Consider the following 20,204-nt stretch of genomic DNA (forward strand, 5'->3'; position numbering starts at 1 on the left):
AGAACTCCACCTGATCTCATTAAAACATCTAATGTGTAGTTATGAGTAAATATATATCGATCTAGTTTGTGTAATTTTCGACTGCCTTGATATCACAGCACATCGCCTTTTGAAAAATGTTCTTTTTAATCATATATTCTTTAAACTTATATCTAAAATAACAGCAATTTATTTTTAAAACTAATTTCACCTGGAATTAACTACTTCTATATCTGCATCCTTTTGCAATTATTGTTTGAATACAAACTTATCTTGTCTTGTCTTTCTCTTGCAAATGTATCAACTACCTTGATCTGTTATTATTAAAAAAAAAAATACTATACCCGTTCACTACATTAAAAAATTAACACCAAAGTTTCTCTTATTTAATTTTTTTTTTATAACAATTAATTAGAGGAAATTAACATTACTCAATACACTATCAATCTGTGAACTATTTGTTTTAAATTGTATAGGGGCGCACTGTAATTGAAAGAATGCAGGCAAATCCGATTCCATTTCAAAAGCATTAGTTTTATTATGTGGCAACCACAAATCCATACGATCATATATAATACCTGTTGGATCCAACCCTTTGAAATATTTAATTGATTCAGTATCCTTAATGTCATCGCCCCATAAAACGATTTTCTTGTTTTGCGCTTTTGCTACTTCTATCCAATTTGGATCTTCTTTTATCATTTTTGCGTTTGGCACAACTCCAGCTAAATCAAAAGCTTGTGCATTATTTATAATCTCATAAATTGTATCAGAACGTGGATCAGCAAATCTATTTTCCAGGCTGGACATGAGAAACATTACAGGATACATATTCTGTTTGTAACGCAATAGTGTGCAGATGTCAGCATCGAAGCTGGTGAAGAAACTTAACCTTCCACAGCCGTGTTGTAACATTACTTCGATTATGCGATCCACATATAGATTTTTATCAATTGTTTGTATACTTTCATATGTACCGGACGAGGTCAATTGTGGCCACTTTATCTCAATATCAAAGCCAACAGATTTGTTAACTTTAGTCAAAAAGTCTGCAAATAGTGGAAATAATCTCTGATCTTCCTGTTCCAAAGTGTTATGCGCTGGATACTCTACTATCTTATTGCCAACAACCTGATAAGTTTTTAAATTTTTCAACTGGTCATAAGTGATATCTTTTATCAACACTTCAGTTAAATCATCCTTGCTAGTTGGTGTCTTCGGATTCATGCAAACAAATATTGAGTAGTCATGGCATATAATGGGTACAAAATCACTGGTAAGTTGCACATCAAATTCCACAAAATCGGCGCCTAATTTTGTTGCAGCTTTCATTGAGGCAACTGTGTTTTCAATTATAGGTGCAGCATTGGTAGTTTGTTTCAGACTTTTACCTAAACCACGATGTCCCATTTCTAAGCGTGTCCAATTCTTGCGCCAATAATCAACAAACGATGTACGTAAATTAACTTGTCCAATTGTTTGAGATGGTAATGGTGTCACTACCAAATATTGTATATTCACAGTTCCAACGGAATACAACCAAATTGGCGATATTAAATCAATTGTAAAATTGCCCTCCGTATTTCGTAATTGTTGTGGCTTAATATACTGATAGCCAATTAGACGTACCAAACCAAGACCTTGATTATCGGTCGCGTAAACCTTCAACAAATATGCTACTTTATCCATTTCTGTCAAAGTCGTGTGGAACATTAAAATGTCATTATCATTATAAGGTACACCAAACTCAGGTTGCTCGCGCAAATAACTGTTTCCATATGACATGCGAACATATTCTGTGTTCGCACGTGCACTTGGCAAAATAGGCGTCAATTTCTGCGGTTCAATGGGCTGTACTTTAACATATAACTGTTCACTTGACGAAGTCTGCATAATGTCTAGAGGTTTGCGGAACAATTTGAACTGTACAATCTTACTACCGGTTGTTAACCAGCCCCGCCGCACTTCTGCCCCTTTATCCGCTTCTATTAAACCAAACTCATCTGTACGATTTCCCGACAGTACGGCAGTCTTGAACGTACGCGCATTTATGTTAGACTCCCAACGACGTATTTGCACTACGCCTGTTCCCTGTTCAACAGCAGCTATGAAATAACGGTAACTAACGCTGCTATTGACTGGCAGACGCACCTCACCCCTCCAGACATTATGTGCCTGTGTGCGATTTAACAGAACTGCGGAATGTGACTGCCAACTACCCAGCTGCTTCAAACTACCCACAAGAGCAACACGCTCATAACTGGCCAATTGCTCCGTCAAAGTCACTGTGAAGTTGTACTGCAGCAGAGAAGTACGCTTAAGCGGTACAAAACGACGCGCCGAATGATACTTTTCATAATAAGAAGTATCACATTTGGTGGCTGTAGGCAAAGTAACGAATACGCTGAACACGACGGCTACTGTTAACAGCTTTTGGAGGAACAACATCGTTAGTACTAGCACTTTTGTTTTGACTAGCTTCGAATCTATTTACCAACTAAAATATTCTCTTCGATTGATTTGATATTTATTTCTTATCAAAATTGGCACTATTGACAAAAAATTCTCAGTTATTTTTGCTCGATAATTTATGGTCACACTTATCGTTCAAAGAGATTAGCTCGTGTATAAACACTTTTACCCTAAACGATTAACCGTAATTATTTTTGTTTAATTTTTGCAAAAATACAATTTTGCGATTGTTTTATGAAACATAATAATAAAAATTATGATTTTTTCAATTTAATTTGTGCAATAAAAAACAACAAACAACAATCACGTCTGACTTTACAAAAGTCACTGCCGTTTCATGTGCTTCGCACAAAAATTCGGATGTGTGATTTGCTAAAGGCGAACCCACACTCTGTACACAATTTCATTATTGATCCAAAAGACCTGTCAAATGACAGTCCAAAAAAAATAAAAAAAATGACCCTCATTACATGGCAATGCAGTTAGATAGTTCCCTACAAACAACGACCATATCTAATAGACTCAGCTCAATAGCTTGAGCATATGCTAGTCAATAATTATTTTATCTTTAAGAGATATTTGGAATTTACACTAATTATTAAAAAAAACCACATTAATCTATATTCGTAATGCGTCAGCCTTTGGACTTCTTCAGAGTTTAAAATATTTCAAGTTTTCCAAACATGATAAATTTACCTTAGCAGACCCATGGTACCGATTTACAATTCTATATAAATAGGTACATATATAGGCACAACTAGCTAGGTTTACAATCATAATGTGTCTCAAAAATTTATTTTTAATTTGGTTTGATTTCATAAAATTTTCTCTTCGTTTTTTAAGTGATTAAAATATTTTTTCTTGCATCGGGAATCCCCAACATTTTTTAATAGAAGCCTTTGCATGTGTGTTTATTTTACCGATTATGTCACTAAATTACTGAATTAAACTTTATTCTATATCCAGTTTTTGTTGTAGTCATCGAATTATAACATTTCTCGTGTCTTTTCCGAGTGTTTTAAAACGTCATTAGTTGTCGTACGTAACCTGAAACCCAATTCACATTACAAGTGTAACGTTTTTAAAAGATAGACTCTAAAGTGTGCATTTCATATTTGCACTAAGATCATCTGCAATTAGAAACTTTAATGATACATTTGAAGCATCTTAAGTAATTTGAAGGATTTTAAACATAAGAGACATTATCGTGTCTTCTTGATCCAGAAGACTGTAAGAGAATTTAACAACTACTTCAGAAGGTCAAGCATTTAATAAATATTTACTTGATATCTAAATAGATCTCTAGAAATAATTAGATTCTTAAAGAAATTTTCAGTTTTTCACACTTTTCCTTATTGTATTAGGATAGTATTCAAAAAACAGTCCCATGATAATAAGTTACCAAATGTAATATATTATACATAAAAAAACACGTATAGTGTTCCATAATAGGCATATATGACCAAATGTTTACCACATTTATGATCAACAAAATTTTCAGGGTCATTATTATTATATGAAAGAGAGGTAAGTCCATAAATTGCGTCACACATGTTAAAATATTTCTGCGATATTGCCTACATTTTTGGTATTATGTTTTCGTAAAAACTAAATAATAAATATTTTATTTCGCAATATATAGAAATGTAGATGTACATACATAACGAAAATTCATATAAACCGCACTTCCTCACATGGTATGGAGAACAATTATTCTTCACATCCATCTCTTCCTCGCAGTGATATCACCACTGCTTGCAATGATTTCCCACATTTAATTAAATATTGCGAATGTCACATCTTATAACAATTGAAATGGCAACAGCACGCGTTCTGAATGTCATTAGTTCAATTCGGAATCATAATATCGGTCATGATAAAAGTGAAAATGATATATGCATAGAGAAATACAAAAATCCGGTAATTACAAGTACTATCTTTAATTGTATATTCAGGCAAATGCAACTAGCGCTGCGTTAAATATATATACGTAAAAAAAATAAATGGAAAATATATTAATTATCAGATATATGTTCATAATCTATTTGATATTTTATTTAATTTATACCAATATTTCAATAGATAGTATATCTATAGGTCTACTAGTACATATATATGTTTACAAAGTATGGCATGTAAATGACCTTATTTTTATTTATTTTTAAGAAAAGTCTTTTAATTTTATTTTTGTATATGTATCTTATAATCTGCTTTAAACAAATTTTTAATACTTATATTATGAAATGAAATCATATCTTGTTATTAATTAAGGTCTGAATATCTAAAAAATTTCGTTTATATTCTGTATGAACACGTGCTATTGTAAAAATATGCGGAGAGTACAAAGTCAAATGCTAGTATTCAAAAAAAGTATTATAAATACAATATTTTTACTATAGTAACATTTACCTTACCACCGTTATCACTAGAAAACGTGTATTTTTTTTTAATAAAAATCACGTGATAATATAAAAAATACACATGTTTTCTGATTATATATATATATAAGTACTAATAAAAACTTATTATTTTTTTATACAATATCACACACTTTTCCTGCGAAACCTAATTACAACAGAATGTTATAACAGTTTAGGCAATTAATATATTACTATGGATTAATACAATTATCCGTGTTGTGGTAAAGCGTATTATTTCATCATTGTTGTGAATGATAATAGTCCATGATATATAGTCTATGATTACAGAACATAAAAACAGACACTTATGATTTGCTATTTGATCTATTATAAATACTTAAGAAGTCTTTATAATAGTTATTGTAATAAACCATCCCCGAAGTTATAACTCATCACTACTCATAGAAGAGTCATAGAAGTGATAGAAGAATATTAAAATCTTTCATATATATAATAATTTTTACCAATCTTTGATTACAAGATAGCAATCAATTCTCCTCAACAATCATAGCTATGTTATTGATTCTTATTAAAATCCAAATTCTTATGCACAACTACTGAAGACTGACTTAAACATTTCTTCCTGTATGTTTTACTTTTTTACAGTTTAGTAATTATAAAACCCCCATGGTTATAACATCTATAGTTACAAAGGTTTAATATCTTCTTTTTACTATTTTATAAGGACTTATTCAATTATATTGCATATGAATATATTAATTAGATATGAAGACAATTACATAGATGCAACATATAAATTCAATTATGTTAACTTATATGTAATATATAAGATAATATAATTAATTTTATATTAATTTTATATTTAAAGCCAATTATAACTCAAGAAACTATTTTCTTAACACAATCTATAATTAATTTTTTTATAGCGACAATTGATGGAGGCTTACATACGACAAAAACGTGCGTCACCTGGAATGGTACAAGCCAGCGACTTACAAATCCAGCGACCGATGTCTGGTATGCGTACTAACAGTCGTGAAGTATATGCCTATGATGGACCAATGCAATTTATTAGCTCGCCAAATAATCCTGATCAGATATTAACACAAGTGCCGAGTAAAACAAATTTAAATGGTTTACGTTCTGGAAGCGGAAGTCATGATGAAGGTAAACTTTTATATGAAATATAAAAGCTAGGAATTACTCCTGATTACTCTTTAATTATTTCGTTTTCTCTACTTGTTCTTTTTAATATTTTTAGTGATATAAAATATTAAATTGTACTTTAATTTAAGAAGAAACATATTTTAACACTATTTTTTTTTATCAAATAATAAATGCAGATATGTCAGTACCTAAAAATTATATACATAATATCTCATCTTCAAGTGAATTTTAATAAATTTTGTTATCTGAGAACTTTATTCAAAAATATATCTTGAAAGACGACATTTCATTGTACTTCTGAAGTATGCTTTATTCATTTATTTTTATACTAAAAATATTAAAAAATGAATATTATATATATAAAGAAATAAAACAGATATATAGATATTTTCATTATATAGATAAAGGATAAATATTAGACCAAATGTATGACATATACGATTATTGACCTTAGAAACATTATTATTATTCTATAGATATTGAACTTAGAATATATATGTATCAACTAAACAATGAAACTTATTGCTTATCATGATTGTGATTATTTTAAAATTCATTTTTATATTTTTTGTAAAAGATATAATAGAAGAGCTCTCCACGCACGATCTAGAAGATGATGAAAGCAGCCCTGTGTATGGTAGAAATGATGTACAACATAACAACACTAACTCAGATTCATCAAACCAACGTCAACGTGGACGTCAACAGTCCTTCAGCGATCAACTAGATGAAGATGACATTAAAAATCGCAATATTGTATCAGCAAACTCAACAGGTGCTCCAATAATGCCAGTTAACTCAGCAAAAAATAACTCAACTTCTGCCACAAACTCAACCCAAGCACAGTCCACAGTATCACTTTCTGGAAATAGTTTAGAAAACGCTGAACCAGAAGGCGATGTAATAGGTAACATTGATCAATTTGTTATACAGCCAGCAGCGCAAGGTGTGCTCTTTAAATGCCGTATAACTCGAGATCGTAAAGGAATGGATCGAGGTTTATTTCCTATATATTATTTACATTTAGAACGCGATTACGGCAAAAAGATATTCCTATTAGGAGGTAAGAATAGAAATATATATTGTGTTAAAAGATCTTATAAACCATGTTTTCTAAATATTACAAGGACGCAAACGTAAGAAGAGTAAAACCTCAAACTATATCATAAGTTGTGATCCAACAGACTTGTCACGTAATGCAGATGGTTTTTGTGGTAAATTACGGTCGAATGTATTGGGCACAACATTTTCCGTATACGACAATGGTAGCAAGGAGAGTGCAGAAAACCCACGTTTAGACCTGGCAGTTGTTATTTATGTAAGTCAATTTAAAGAAAAATTATATTATGTATATTAGTTATACATATTTTTATATATATTTTTTTCATTAGGATACAAATATACTGGGTTTTAAAGGACCGCGAAATATGACTGTTATATTACCTGGTATGACTGAAGATGATCAACGTGTCAAAATTAGTTCAGCAGATCCAAAACAACAAGGCATATTAGATTTATGGAAAGTGAAGGTACGATAATATTTATTATTTATGCATGATAGCAATTTATTAAAGACACTACATATTGCTTTCAGAATATGGACACAATTGTTGAATTACATAACAAAACACCTGTCTGGAATGATGAGACACAGTCTTATGTACTTAATTTTCATGGTAGAGTGACGCAAGCTTCAGTGAAGAACTTTCAGCTTGTTCACGATTCTGATCCTGAGTATATAGTAATGCAATTTGGACGGACTTCTGAAGATGTATTTACCATGGACTATCGTTATCCTTTGTGTGCATTGCAAGCCTTTGCAATTGCATTAAGTAGTTTTGATGGCAAAATTGCTTGTGAATAGAATATTTCTCAAAGTTAACTAATTTCTTAAAGCAGATTTAGCTTCTAAATTCTGCGCAGATGTACTCGTAAGAAGTAAAACAAAATTGTTGCCTTAATCTTGATTTGCTATAATTTACATATACATATACTCGAAACATGAATATAAAATAAAGAATAGAAGAAGACAAATATAAATGGTATTCACGATATCAGGTAACGAGCTCGTATGTTACATATATTTGGAGTTTTACAATGTTACTCTGTTGCCGACCTCGTTATATGATATCGTGAACACCCCTTTAGTGATGATACAAAAATTCAATATTTACTATTGAACTGTTTACTATAAAATTTTTAGAACTATAATAAAAATCTCTTCGTCTTCTTATTTTGCAATATAAAGAAACACAAACAGTTTCAGCAGCAGTTTTAGATTTTTTCCTATAATACTGATTGTAATACATATACTATATATCCCATGAATTGAACTAGTTCATAGTTCAGTTAGAAGAATATGTAATAATATAACTATTAAATTATCTTCAATTTTAATAATGTTTGCATTTTTACAATTTAAATCGCAAATGATTTTAAGATTATTCCTTTCCCATACCAAATGAAGGATCATGAGCCTTATTAATAGTACATGTAAGAGCCAAGAAAGATGTTAGAGTTTTATAGTAGTAAGTCTGATTTTTAAAAGGCTTTGTTAAAATAAGAGATTCTTTTTTATTCTATTCTATTTGTTTATATTCATAAAAATTAGCACTTCTAGTCAAATTAGCATAAGTATCAGAAAATATATCAAGAAATTTACGGGTATCTCTCATTCTCACCGATTTTGGAAAACTGTTAACACTAAATATATGAGTATGTACGTACACCTTATTGTATATAATATATATATTGTATATTTATGTATAAATATATAAATGCATATATTTGGCATATATATACATATATTCTTACTTACATATATAATACATACATAGATTTTCTTATCAATGTAAATGACACATCTTAAATGAACATCAAAATTGTTAAAAAAAAGTACTCTGGAAATTAATCGAGCTCAAAAGACATATTTTTATAAATACGAATTTAAATTAAAAACAAATACTAGAACATAACAATTTAAATGTAAAAAACTGGTGTTTTTCAAATTATTGCAAAAATTTAAAACATTTTTATTAATAAGAAACCATTTATTTATAAATTTATTTATTAACTATTTGAAATAAATATTTACTACTAAATGTGAAACTCTTGTATATTAATTTCAATATCTTAAAATACTATCAGAAGTCATGTTATAAAGAATCTATTTCAAATAACTTCAAATAATGCAACATCAGTGGCCCTAACTGCACTGCATTTGGGCATTGCCTTACTTATAGATTGTATTCATTCCTCTACTTAGCTCTATTAATCAAAGACTTACCTCTACATAGTGCGATCCGTTCAGTATTGGATTAAACTATATTGCAATTTGGTACCGCCTCTGTCTAAAATAACTAGTTGTAGACTGAGTATTGTTACTTAAGTTGACCCTATTCAGCTGCAGTTGTACTTGTGGGCTTAACTACACATTTTGGGGTCCCTTCACAAGCATTTTAAGTTTATGCGTCTCTAAGAATCAGATTTCTATATAAACCTAAGGGAGAAGATTCATACATTTGAATATGTCCAACAGTAAGTTTTAACCATAGAACCATTGGTAATGACGAGCAGAACACAAACTCTTTGTAAATCCAAAAGATATCAACAAGATAGAACAAGAGTTGCATATATTGTCATTAAGTCCATGTTCGTTGAGAACATTCTACGTCAGATTCGCATTAACTATCGAGAACAATTAGAATAATATATGTATATACCATTGATGAATTTTACATTTGAATTAAAAAAAATTTTTTATTATACATATAGTACAATTTTATTCAACGTGTTATTTAATAAAATAATTAAAATTGTAATATTTTTAATTGCAAACGTGTTACAAAAAGTTAGTGTTCCTGTTTTTAAATACATATAATTACATAAATGTATATTACATTAAATTTTTATGTGCAGTTAACTAACAATTAGTGATTATTTATTTATTTTACATATTTATACTATATATTTATAAACGTTTACAGTATACATAGTTCATAATTGTTTTAAAAATGGAATGTATAAATTATGCTGCTATAAGCATTTACGTATATCGTTGCTATTAAAAATCCTGTATAGGTTGGCGTATATCATGTTATCGGTTACAAAATAAAATATTTAACATTATTTATATTTAAATTAATTAGAATAACAAAACAAATATTTGTAAATAATTTTATTTAATAACAATTCTCAAATGGAAGTATAATAAAACTAATTTATGTAGAGCAAAATATTTAAGCTAAATATTGAATACTTCAACAAAATTTTTTTGAGCATTACTTATTTTTAATCTTAACAATATTTTACTAATATAAAAATTAATTTAAGTGTATGTATTTAATATATATATTTGATAATCAAAGTGGTCTAAAAGTTTAAATGTGAAATTGTTGCAAACATTAACTTAAGGAGTCTCATTAACTTTATACCACCACAGAGAATCATTATTAACAGAAACATTACCAGACGCGACCGAGTCTACGTACCGGAGTCACTTGTCTTTGTAGACAACAAAATGCCTCTCCCCCTCCCTACATCAGTTACAACAACAACAACATGAACGTTGTGTAAACGCGGCTTTGGTATTTAATATCTACAGCATAATTTATATACTTTTTACTTTTTTTCCTACACTACTCATTTTTAGATTTTCGAGTAGAAGACTGATGCTAAACCATTTGCGCAATTTGCCAATGTACAAACTTCGATACTAATAGTTCAACATAGTATAATTGATTTCGCAGCACACTTTTAAGTGCCTGATTTTCCCATTATAGAAATTAAGTGACAATATTAATTGAATCTTCTAATCATATAAATTAGTCCTATTCTATCTGTTGATACTCAAGCTACAACCTGCAACATCTTTAATGGAAATATAATATTCTCTTGGTAAGACTTTACATTCATGACAAGAATTTTATAGCTCTGAATCCTTATTCTTCTTCCATCTTCTACAAATAAAATCGAATACTACATATCTAATATCAGTTATAAAGCTTTGAAATTTTTCTCATTTTTATTTGGTCCATTGTAACGAAGCTCCCCAATTATATATTCAATAATATAAATGAAAGAATTCAAATGAAAGAATTCAGCCACACATAAAAGCTAGCTTAAAAAAGTAAGCCGAAGTATACCAAAGTATTTTTAAGATTCAAATGTTTGCTTACAATTTCACCTTAGAACTTCAAATATCTTATAGTAACATCTTCCTTGAGATTCACACACATTGCTGAGAGAAACACTTAAAAGTAAATCTATCACTATGATTTATGTTCATTTTGAATATCGAATTCCGTTGGATTATAATCTATGAAAGCAGTCCGTTTTTCTGGTGACGAGTCAGGTAACTTTGATAACTTTAGTAGACGCGATTGCACTATTTGTAGATGTCGTTTAATATAATCTTCATTAGGTGCCATATGATGTGCATATGTCAAACAAGCTGCCGCTCTAGCTAAGTGTTTACGTTCCACAAAAACAACACATAAATTGTGTATACCCTCCGAATTGCTGGGATCATATTTAAGTATATTGCGATAACAAACTTCAGCTGCACTTAAATCTTTCATATGATTTATATATATGTCCCCAAGTAATATGAGTCCTTTAATATGTGTGGGATGATGACGTATAAGTTGATTTAGAAAAGGTACTGCATCCAATGGTCGATTCGCATCTGCTAAGAGCAGAGCTAAATTGAAAAGTGCACTACGAAAATTCTCCCTTAAGTGTATCGCCCTTTTAAAAAGCTGTTCAGCCTCTTCGAAATTAGATTCATCCATTGCAAGCATACCCAGATTAAAATACACTTTTTCATTATTTTTATCTTTATTTAGTACTTTATGTAAACGTTCACGCGATAATTGTCTTGCTTCTGCACCACCCATTTCTTGTAATAATATAGCAGAATTTAGTAAGGCCTGTTCATGTTCAGGAAACAATTCAATAGCCTTATTGAAATAAACATGCGCCTGCGCACTCTTTCCTTGCTCCAAAAACACAACTCCTAAATTGTAATGTATATCCGCATTTTCACTATCGTAAAGTAAAGCTTTCTCATATACTTCCTGTGCTTGTGCAGTACGATTTAGTCTCATTAATATATCCCCGCGATTGATATAAGCCTGAACATAATCCGCGCGCATACTTATAGCCTGCCTGTACAGATAATCAGCTTCCTCAAGTCGAGTTTGATTCTTTGAAATTAAATTCGCCAAATTTATGAAAACATTCAGATAACTGGGAGCTATTCGCGCCTGATAGGTTTCTCCAGGCTTTATTTTAGGGAATAATGCTTTTGCCTTTAAATATGCTTCCTCTGCTTCTGGATACATTTTGAGATTATTATAAGTACGTCCCACATTAATATGTGCACCAATATCATCTGCTTGTGTGTGTACAGCTTTCTTGAAATATTTTAAAGCCTCTTCGTATCGACCCTCGTTTTCCAAAGCATGTCCCACATTATTAAATAATTTTGCATTACGAGTATTTACCCTCAGACCAGAGGTGAAGAGTGTATATTCATTTCGCCAGTCCAAATTGCGCTGATGTGTCTTTATAGTGTGCGTTATAAGTAGCAAAACCAAACCAAATTTCAGTACATATTTTAAAATCGAAGCCTGCCGAAGTCTTTGCTGAAAGTTAGTATATGAATAGGCCACTAATAAGCAAAAACCCATGGAAGGCATATATAATATACGTTCGGCTACTACAAATCCAACAGGAAAGAATAAATTTGAAGCTGGTATGAAAGGCAAAACAGTCCATGCAAGGCACATTAACAATGTACGCGATAAAGTGAGATTTTTAGTGGTACAAGCACGTGCTACCAAACCAAACAGCATCGCGAATGTAACCAAGGTAGCTACGTTACGAATGTCAATGAAACCTTCAATAAGCGAAATGGTACCTTAAAATAATAAGAATTTATTCAAAAAATTTGTTTCAATATAAATATACGTATGTACAAGTCATACCCATTGTCCAATCGCAGCATAAATTGCTAGGAAATAAAAGCAACCAAACGTTTAAGTAAATCAGGTAGCTATATGTTAACTGGCGCGAAGGCGTCTCCGCCGAAGCTGCAGGATTATCAAAAGGCGTAAATACTGGCAGTTGCGAACCCATAACATAAACACGTCCAACAAATAAGGCCACAGTAACGAAGATTAAAAAACATAAACGCTTTACTAGCGTTGCATTCCATATTGCATGTACTGTTTTCACTTTTGTTACGGTTACTTTTCCACCATTTCCATTCACCTTAAGAGCAGGTGAGCTCATTTTATTTTCTTCAAAAAGTTCTTGCAAATAACACCATAAGTCTAAAGGACGTATCTGCTGCACAACAAATACTTCATATGCAACACATATACCCGCTATCGTTATGCCCTGTTCCTTGCACAGCATCGAAGCCAAAAGACAACTGAAGAAACTGCAGATTAAAAGTACCCAACGTGTTCGTTTCTGTTGTGGTTGACTATGCTGCGGTTGGCGACGATTTGTGCAGCTTGGCATTACAGCACCGGCATATGAGAGAAATGCCGCCAAAAAGAATATGGATGAGAGTAACTCAGCACGTCCAACAACACCGGTAACTGCTTCGGTATGTATGGGATGTACTGCAAATAACAGTGCAGCGAGAAAACTGCAATGATTAAGCGCTTTATATCTGGCTTCAGCGGCGTCGTTACTTTGAGCATTGTTTTCCCTACTACCAACACATGCGCATTGCAGCAATATTAGCCGGCAAACACGTCGCCACAATAAGCAAACAACAATGTGCAGCATAACATTACAGACGTGGTAGCCATATGGTTGGAGCTCATGCAGCCAGTAATTGAAACGAAATGTGAGTACGGTGAGTGGTCGATAAGATTTATGAGATTGTTCCTTGCGCATGGGGGTGCCCCAAAAATCATTGAGAAATATATTTTGTAACGGAGTACTGGGACGTAGGTCCTTATTATCACGTATTGCACTGATGTCGTCAAAAACTAGACCACATTGCGCACTGTTATAGTAACAAATGATGCAAGCGAATACGATGCAAAGGAACTGAAACATCGACGTACTGGCGGAAGAGCTGTTTACGGCAGTTACTATTGTTGTTTTGGTTGTTAATTGAGTACTGTTGCCGGAGGTTGCGGAAGAGGTCGATGACATGTTTGAGCTATTTTTTTACTACTTCTTTAACTAATCAAATTTTATTAATTTAGGGGAATGTTTAGCATACTTTCGATTGTTCTCGTTTTCACATTATCTAGGGTCAAATTCATTTATTCCATTCGACGATTCATTTAAAATATATTTAAATTTGTCTAAAAAATACAGAAATATAAATATATAGTTAATAATATAAATGTAAATTTCAAATATATTACTTAAAATTCAATTTTATTAAAGAATAATTTATAAACTTTGAATACAGTTAGTTATTTATTGTATTTAAATAAATACAATATTCAAAACCGCTCTAACCACAAGATAAAATTGACAATAACACCGGAATGAAATCAATTTTAATAGGGATGATATTCAAATTACTGTGGAAATAATAATAATTTGATGCAATTGGTTTGTAATATGTTTTTCCTTTTTTTTTTTAAATCAAATTTATGTTTTTATTTGTTTACTTATATTTCGCAACGCTTACTTTCATGCGAAAGCCGGCCCTAGTGATATCAAGAGAACTTATAAACCTTTAACCTTTAAAACTAGTAACGTCTGTATTACTAGTTTTAAAACTTAAAGGTTTAAAAGTTCTTTTGATATCACCACGGAGGTGATAAGTTTAAGAAGTGTTTTAAGAATCATAGAAGGAATAAATTCTTGATCATAATATTAAATATTCACAATTTATTAAACCATATTTTTTGTCAGTATGAATCAAAAAAAATATCCTCAACAACATTTACTGAAGTAATTATGTTATTTTTTTATATACTTAAGTATATTAAGTAATTTCCAATGCATGAATTGAGTTTATTTCAATTACGGTGTAAAACCAGCCCTTCATTGTACCTCGTTTCACATAACTCGAAAACATATGTATTAAACTTAGACTCTTGTAGTATAAGTGCCAGCTAACAACACCATAAAAATAAAAAACTAAAAAAAATAAAGAAATTGCTACTTTACTGCACTAAAAATAAGGAATACAAACATTAAAATAATACTGAAGCCAACATTTATATGAAACGATACGTGGAACAACCCAAAAACTTCGCTAGAACCAATTTCTAAAAAATATTTAGTACTGAGTAAAATTTAATTTAATAACTTTATTTACAAAACGTATTCGAAAGTTAACCAAGACCTTAAAATAGTTTAATAGTGAGTAAAACATTTAAAAATTTGGTTTTCTATTAGATAAAGTGGAAATTTAATTAATGATAATAGTGGTATTCACAATCACGAGTAATGAGCTCGGTAATCAAGTAACTGAGTAATAGTGGGAAGTAGCACCTACAAAATACAAATGTGGGTTGTTGTTGTAACATAGTAACTGTGCAAAACTATGTTGCTTCTGTTACTTTATTACTCAGTTACTCAGCTACCGAACTCGTTACTCAAGATTTTGAGTAGCATTAATATGTGTAAAACTTAATTTATTATATTTAGAATAGTATTTTGATTGTAGTTCTAAACAGAGTAATAGAATTATAATTTTATTTTTTTTTCTTCGAAATACTCGTGATATAGACCGTGTTGAACCACACATGAAAAGACATTGAACTTAACACTGATCTTAGTTTAAATGAAAACCTTAAACGCTACAAACCCATATAACAGTCTGGTTGTACAAGGTAAGATGGTAACTTATATATGTATATAAATCCCGGCAGTATATGGCACTTGTTCTTTACCCCTTTCTCAAACCACATAGTAGTTACGTACAAACCATCATTGAATTATAACGTAAGTTGGGCGTGCCCTGATGGAACCAAAACATGGATGCACTTATGTTTTGGTTGCATTCCGTTATATATATGCATAGACATGGGTATATATATTATTATTTACTTTTATTTATGTATTAAATATTATATTTTCTGTGCAGTTACATATTTTCATTAAAAATGTATATTAACCTTGATTTTTGGATTCACTTGATTGCGTTCAACTTTTTTTTTTTTCTTATCCTATTGCATTATATCACCATTATCTTCAACTTTGACTTAACGAATTTTCCACTTTCAATTTTATTTCCATTTGCATAATTTTACATAAATTGACTTTTGTTGTGTTCAATAATACAATAATATTATTTCAATCGATTAATTCCCTTTTTGTAAGCGTTTTGTAAGTGTTTTTATGACTTTTTCTTGCGGTTCTGCAAAAATCAATTCTTCGCAACAAAGTAACTTTTGCAATTACTGTCCCAAATTTTGTCTACAAAATGCAATGCTCACAAAGTAACGCTGTAAGGAAAAAATGTGTAGATATAATTGGGGCGGAAGTGGTGCAAACGATGGGAAACATTTACTGCAGTATACATTTTATCATCTACTCTCATTTTTATGCTTGTGTCAGCTAGTAATATACCAAAAAATATAGGTGCGTCCAGACCACAGCCGTAGTTGATACCAAACAACAGCAGCTACATACAATGTTGGAGGTATCGAAGAGCAAAAAGTGCACCACGGTCGTTAGCCCCAAACGTACGTATTAAAACCTAAGTTAACATTCACAACGAAGTAACAGCACATTTTAGACGCAGCTCCTGCAACAACTGTATCGGCAGTAACTACATTGTTGCACGCTCAATGTCATCGATTTTACATTCCCCCACATCGCTGACATACGCGCACAAACCACATGTGGTTGTTGTTATTATTGTTTTGTTTTTCGTATTGTTTGCAATGTTTACAAGCAACTTTGTTGCGCGACCGTATGTCGACTTTCCCTTGCTGGTGGTGCTAATGTAGCACATGCCCAGTGTAGCAAATTCACAAAAATATCCTTGCACTTTCATTTGCTGAGATTAATATACATACAAACGTTTTATCATCATCAAACCGGCTCACCGTTTAGTGCTAGTGCAACATTTTAAATGAGCTCTCTGTGTTGTACTCTCGCAAAATTTGTGCTGTGGGTGCAAATATTACATGATAAGTCATCCTGGTAATATGTTTCATACAACCTCCACTTCACTGGGTCGCACTTAAGTTTTGTAAGATTACTTTGACCGAGATTCTCATACACTCGCAAGCACTCTCCTCTCCCATTGGAACATCCACCAAAACCTTTCCAACTTACTTCTACCTGACAGGCTTGAACATTGTACAGCGAAAACACATGCTATTTGATATGACCAATTTCATTGGGGGAAATATTACATATCACACACAAACAATTCCTTAAACTTCCAAATTTTACTCAACTTCAATTTTTGGTTACTTTCTTGCAGATATACAAAAACATTTATTTAATAAAAACTTTAAAACATTTGATACACTTTACTTACTTGCACGTTAATATTTAGTACACTGATACATCACTTTATATTTTATTTAAAGTTTTTTAATATTTGCTAAACACTTTTCAATTATTTACATACTTTGTAACAACCATCATCCTGCCAGGCGGCTAGCAAATATTGTTGTTGTGTTTATTTATATTGAAAAAGTAGTTTAAATCATGTAAATGCCAAACTGACATCGCTGCCTCATTCTCTCTAATATCATTCACCTTAGAGCAAGAGAGGAAAATAGTGTGAAACATTGTTGCAGTGTTTAGGAAATTTTTAATAAAAAAATCTTCACCAGTAAGGAAATTTTGCAGCGCTGCAGTTCTGCGTATTATTTTTTATTTTTTTAATATGTGAAATATATGGAATTGTGCGTTCAAAACTGTTACGTACTCATCTATTTTTCGATTTTCATTTAACACAAAATAAACAACAATAGTTAATTTAAATGCTCATTTATAATCTTAGCAATAATGAATTGAAGAAGTATTTTTGCAGCTGATAAATACATAAACATATATTAGTATTAGTACCAAGTAATTCGAAAAAATAGCACAATTGACAATAATAAATTTAAGTATACAATTTTAAAGTTAAAAATTACATTACAATTCCTATTCAATTGGTTTTATTTCGTATTCATATTTATTATTTATTAGTTTACTCTTCAACTAATTTTTAAATGTATGAAATTTAGAAATTTGTTAGAAAACAAATTTATTTCATGTAATCACCTTTAAAAGAAAGAAACAAAATATTTTTATTTAGAAAAAATTATATGGGTAAAAACCTTTTGTGTTTTTGCTTTGGAGACAAAAGGTACAAAGATTTATTAATCAAATGTTAAAATTGCTTCGATGTAGAAACACAAAATATTTACATTCAGAAAAATGAAATTATATATCCTGAAAAAAATTATTATTTAATGATATATGACGTGCTATAAAATGTTGTGTACTTTTGATGATTAAAAAACATCCTATTATTAGCGTCTTCTTCCTGATCTATTCATTTTTTATAACTAACATATGTTTTTGTTATTTTTAACTTCATTTTTTACAAATATATTAAGCATGATAAAATCAATCAATCAAGTCTGCAGAATCTTCCCATTAATTATGATCATTACGAAATCCAAATACAACCCTGCATCTTAGCTATCAGATATTGTATCATTATAGTTTGAGTGGAGAAGTTTTACATTATAACAAATCCCATATATTATGATTACGGCTTCATTTTGAAGTTACTATATTATTGTTATATATTATATATTATTATATATTATTATTATTATTTTAATATGAAAAAAATTTGTGAAATTACTATTTTTAAATTTAACATGCAACACTGAAACATACTTTCGTTTGTTTATAAAAATTGGGATTAAATTTTGACATTTTACCTGAAAAAGCGGTCATCATACAAGTAAGGTTAGTTTGGAATAATTGTTCGTAGAAATTACTTTATTTTGAACTTTAGTTGTGTATTAAATATATAGATATGTCCACTGAAGATTTCTATTTGCGGTATTATGTAGGCCATAAAGGAAAATTTGGTCACGAATTTCTTGAGTTCGAATTTCGGCCAGATGGTAAGCTACGCTACGCCAACAACTCCAACTATAAAAATGATACAATGATTCGAAAGGAAGCATTTGTTCATCAGTCTGTGATGGAGGAATTGAAACGAATTATAATTGATTCTGAAATAATGCAGGAAGATGATTCACCGTGGCCTCCGCCAGATCGCGTCGGACGTCAGGTAAGGTTTATATATATTATTATAACAATAGGGTATATACATAATAACTTTCATTTTTACACGCAGGAATTAGAAATTGTTATTGGCGATGAGCACATTTCATTTACTACTTCCAAAACAGGTTCATTAGTAGATGTAAACCGATCTAAAGATCCAGAAGGTCTGCGCTGCTTTTACTATTTGGTACAAGATTTGAAGTGCTTGGTTTTCTCACTCATAGGATTGCATTTTAAGATTAAACCCATATAAACATAATTCCATTATACATAATTTCTATGTAAAATTATTTTGATTTTATGTTTTCATTTAGAATATAAATACAATTGAGTAATACATATTGACAAGCTAAATCAATAAAGTTAAAATAATTCTGGACATACAAATCATTCGTTTAAGGAATATAACATTGTTTACTATTAATTTTTATAACAACCGCTAACAAGTAATTCAAAGTTTTATTTTTGTTAGGTTTATAAACGAAACCTATATGGAAATTGAAGCCACGTGCTATATGTTAAGCACCCATTGGCTATTACCTTTGAGCTGAAATATTATATATTACAAATGTACAACACAACAATTTTCGGTATGTCGATTTGTCGAATCCTGAATTCAAGTAAATGTGTTGAACAGAAATTTGCGTTGGAGTCACACACTTTTTATGCTCCTGTAACGACATTAAAATTGAAAAGAATCTTAACTTATATTACACATTGATCCCTCCTACACAAATGGTATTTTTTGGACCAAAAAACTAACCTCTCCGATTTATACCACGTTACTGTAGGACACATTATATTATCAATAGCTAATCCGGTAATATTGAATTGATTCTTTTTTCATTTCATTTCTTGGATCGAAGGATAACCTCTCATATTTATATGGCTTTGATGTGGGACATATAGTATATTCCACATAGGGACCAAAAAAGAATCTATTACAGTTCATATGTATAT

At 30.7% G+C, this 20,204-nt stretch overlaps 4 protein-coding genes across 8 annotated transcripts; 2 read left to right on the forward strand and 2 right to left on the reverse strand.

Annotated features, from left to right (window-relative positions):
* Window positions 1–343: 343 nt before the first annotated feature.
* On the reverse strand, window positions 344–2,647 carry LOC119682090 (glycerophosphocholine phosphodiesterase GPCPD1). Its single transcript, XM_038095439.1, has one exon. The coding sequence runs from the start codon at window positions 2,425–2,427 to the stop codon at window positions 391–393; it is 2,037 nt and encodes a 678-aa protein (XP_037951367.1). The 5' UTR covers window positions 2,428–2,647; the 3' UTR covers window positions 344–390.
* Window positions 2,648–5,764: 3,117 nt separating this feature from the next.
* On the forward strand, window positions 5,765–8,782 carry LOC119682092 (protein king tubby). The gene is made up of 5 exons (XM_038095440.1): window positions 5,765–5,999; window positions 6,577–7,062; window positions 7,127–7,317; window positions 7,391–7,528; window positions 7,594–8,782. The coding sequence occupies exons 1-5, from the start codon at window positions 5,768–5,770 to the stop codon at window positions 7,861–7,863; spliced, it is 1,317 nt and encodes a 438-aa protein (XP_037951368.1). The 5' UTR covers window positions 5,765–5,767; the 3' UTR covers window positions 7,864–8,782.
* Window positions 8,783–10,631: 1,849 nt separating this feature from the next.
* LOC119677988 (protein O-mannosyl-transferase Tmtc3) lies at window positions 10,632–17,612 on the reverse strand. Of its 3 annotated transcripts, XM_038089595.1 has the most exons (5): window positions 17,482–17,612; window positions 17,158–17,417; window positions 16,106–17,103; window positions 12,989–14,332; window positions 10,632–12,921 (listed from the first exon to the last, which is right to left on the reverse strand). In XM_038089595.1, the coding sequence occupies exons 4-5, from the start codon at window positions 14,175–14,177 to the stop codon at window positions 11,270–11,272; spliced, it is 2,841 nt and encodes a 946-aa protein (XP_037945523.1). In that variant the 5' UTR covers window positions 14,178–14,332; window positions 16,106–17,103; window positions 17,158–17,417; window positions 17,482–17,612; the 3' UTR covers window positions 10,632–11,269. The 3 variants fall into 3 exon arrangements, with proteins under 3 accessions (XP_037945523.1, XP_037945524.1, XP_037945522.1); XM_038089596.1 differs by having other exon boundaries at window positions 16,106–17,413; XM_038089594.1 differs by lacking the exons at window positions 16,106–17,103; window positions 17,158–17,417.
* A 1,187-nt stretch (window positions 17,613–18,799) lies between these two features.
* LOC119680803 (protein mago nashi) lies at window positions 18,800–19,619 on the forward strand. 3 transcript variants are annotated; one of them, XM_038093790.1, is made up of 3 exons: window positions 18,800–18,917; window positions 18,967–19,248; window positions 19,315–19,619. In XM_038093790.1, exons 2-3 carry the CDS (start codon window positions 18,988–18,990, stop codon window positions 19,495–19,497), a joined length of 444 nt encoding a protein of 147 aa, XP_037949718.1. In that variant the 5' UTR covers window positions 18,800–18,917; window positions 18,967–18,987; the 3' UTR covers window positions 19,498–19,619. The 3 variants fall into 3 exon arrangements, with proteins under 3 accessions (XP_037949718.1, XP_037949717.1, XP_037949719.1); XM_038093789.1 differs by having other exon boundaries at window positions 18,986–19,248; XM_038093791.1 differs by having other exon boundaries at window positions 18,800–18,912.
* Window positions 19,620–20,204: the final 585 nt, after the last annotated feature.

The sequence above is a fragment of the Teleopsis dalmanni genome, chromosome 2 (genome assembly GCF_002237135.1).
Source record: "Teleopsis dalmanni isolate 2A chromosome 2, ASM223713v2, whole genome shotgun sequence".
NCBI classification, from domain to species: Eukaryota; Metazoa; Arthropoda; class Insecta; order Diptera; family Diopsidae; genus Teleopsis; species Teleopsis dalmanni.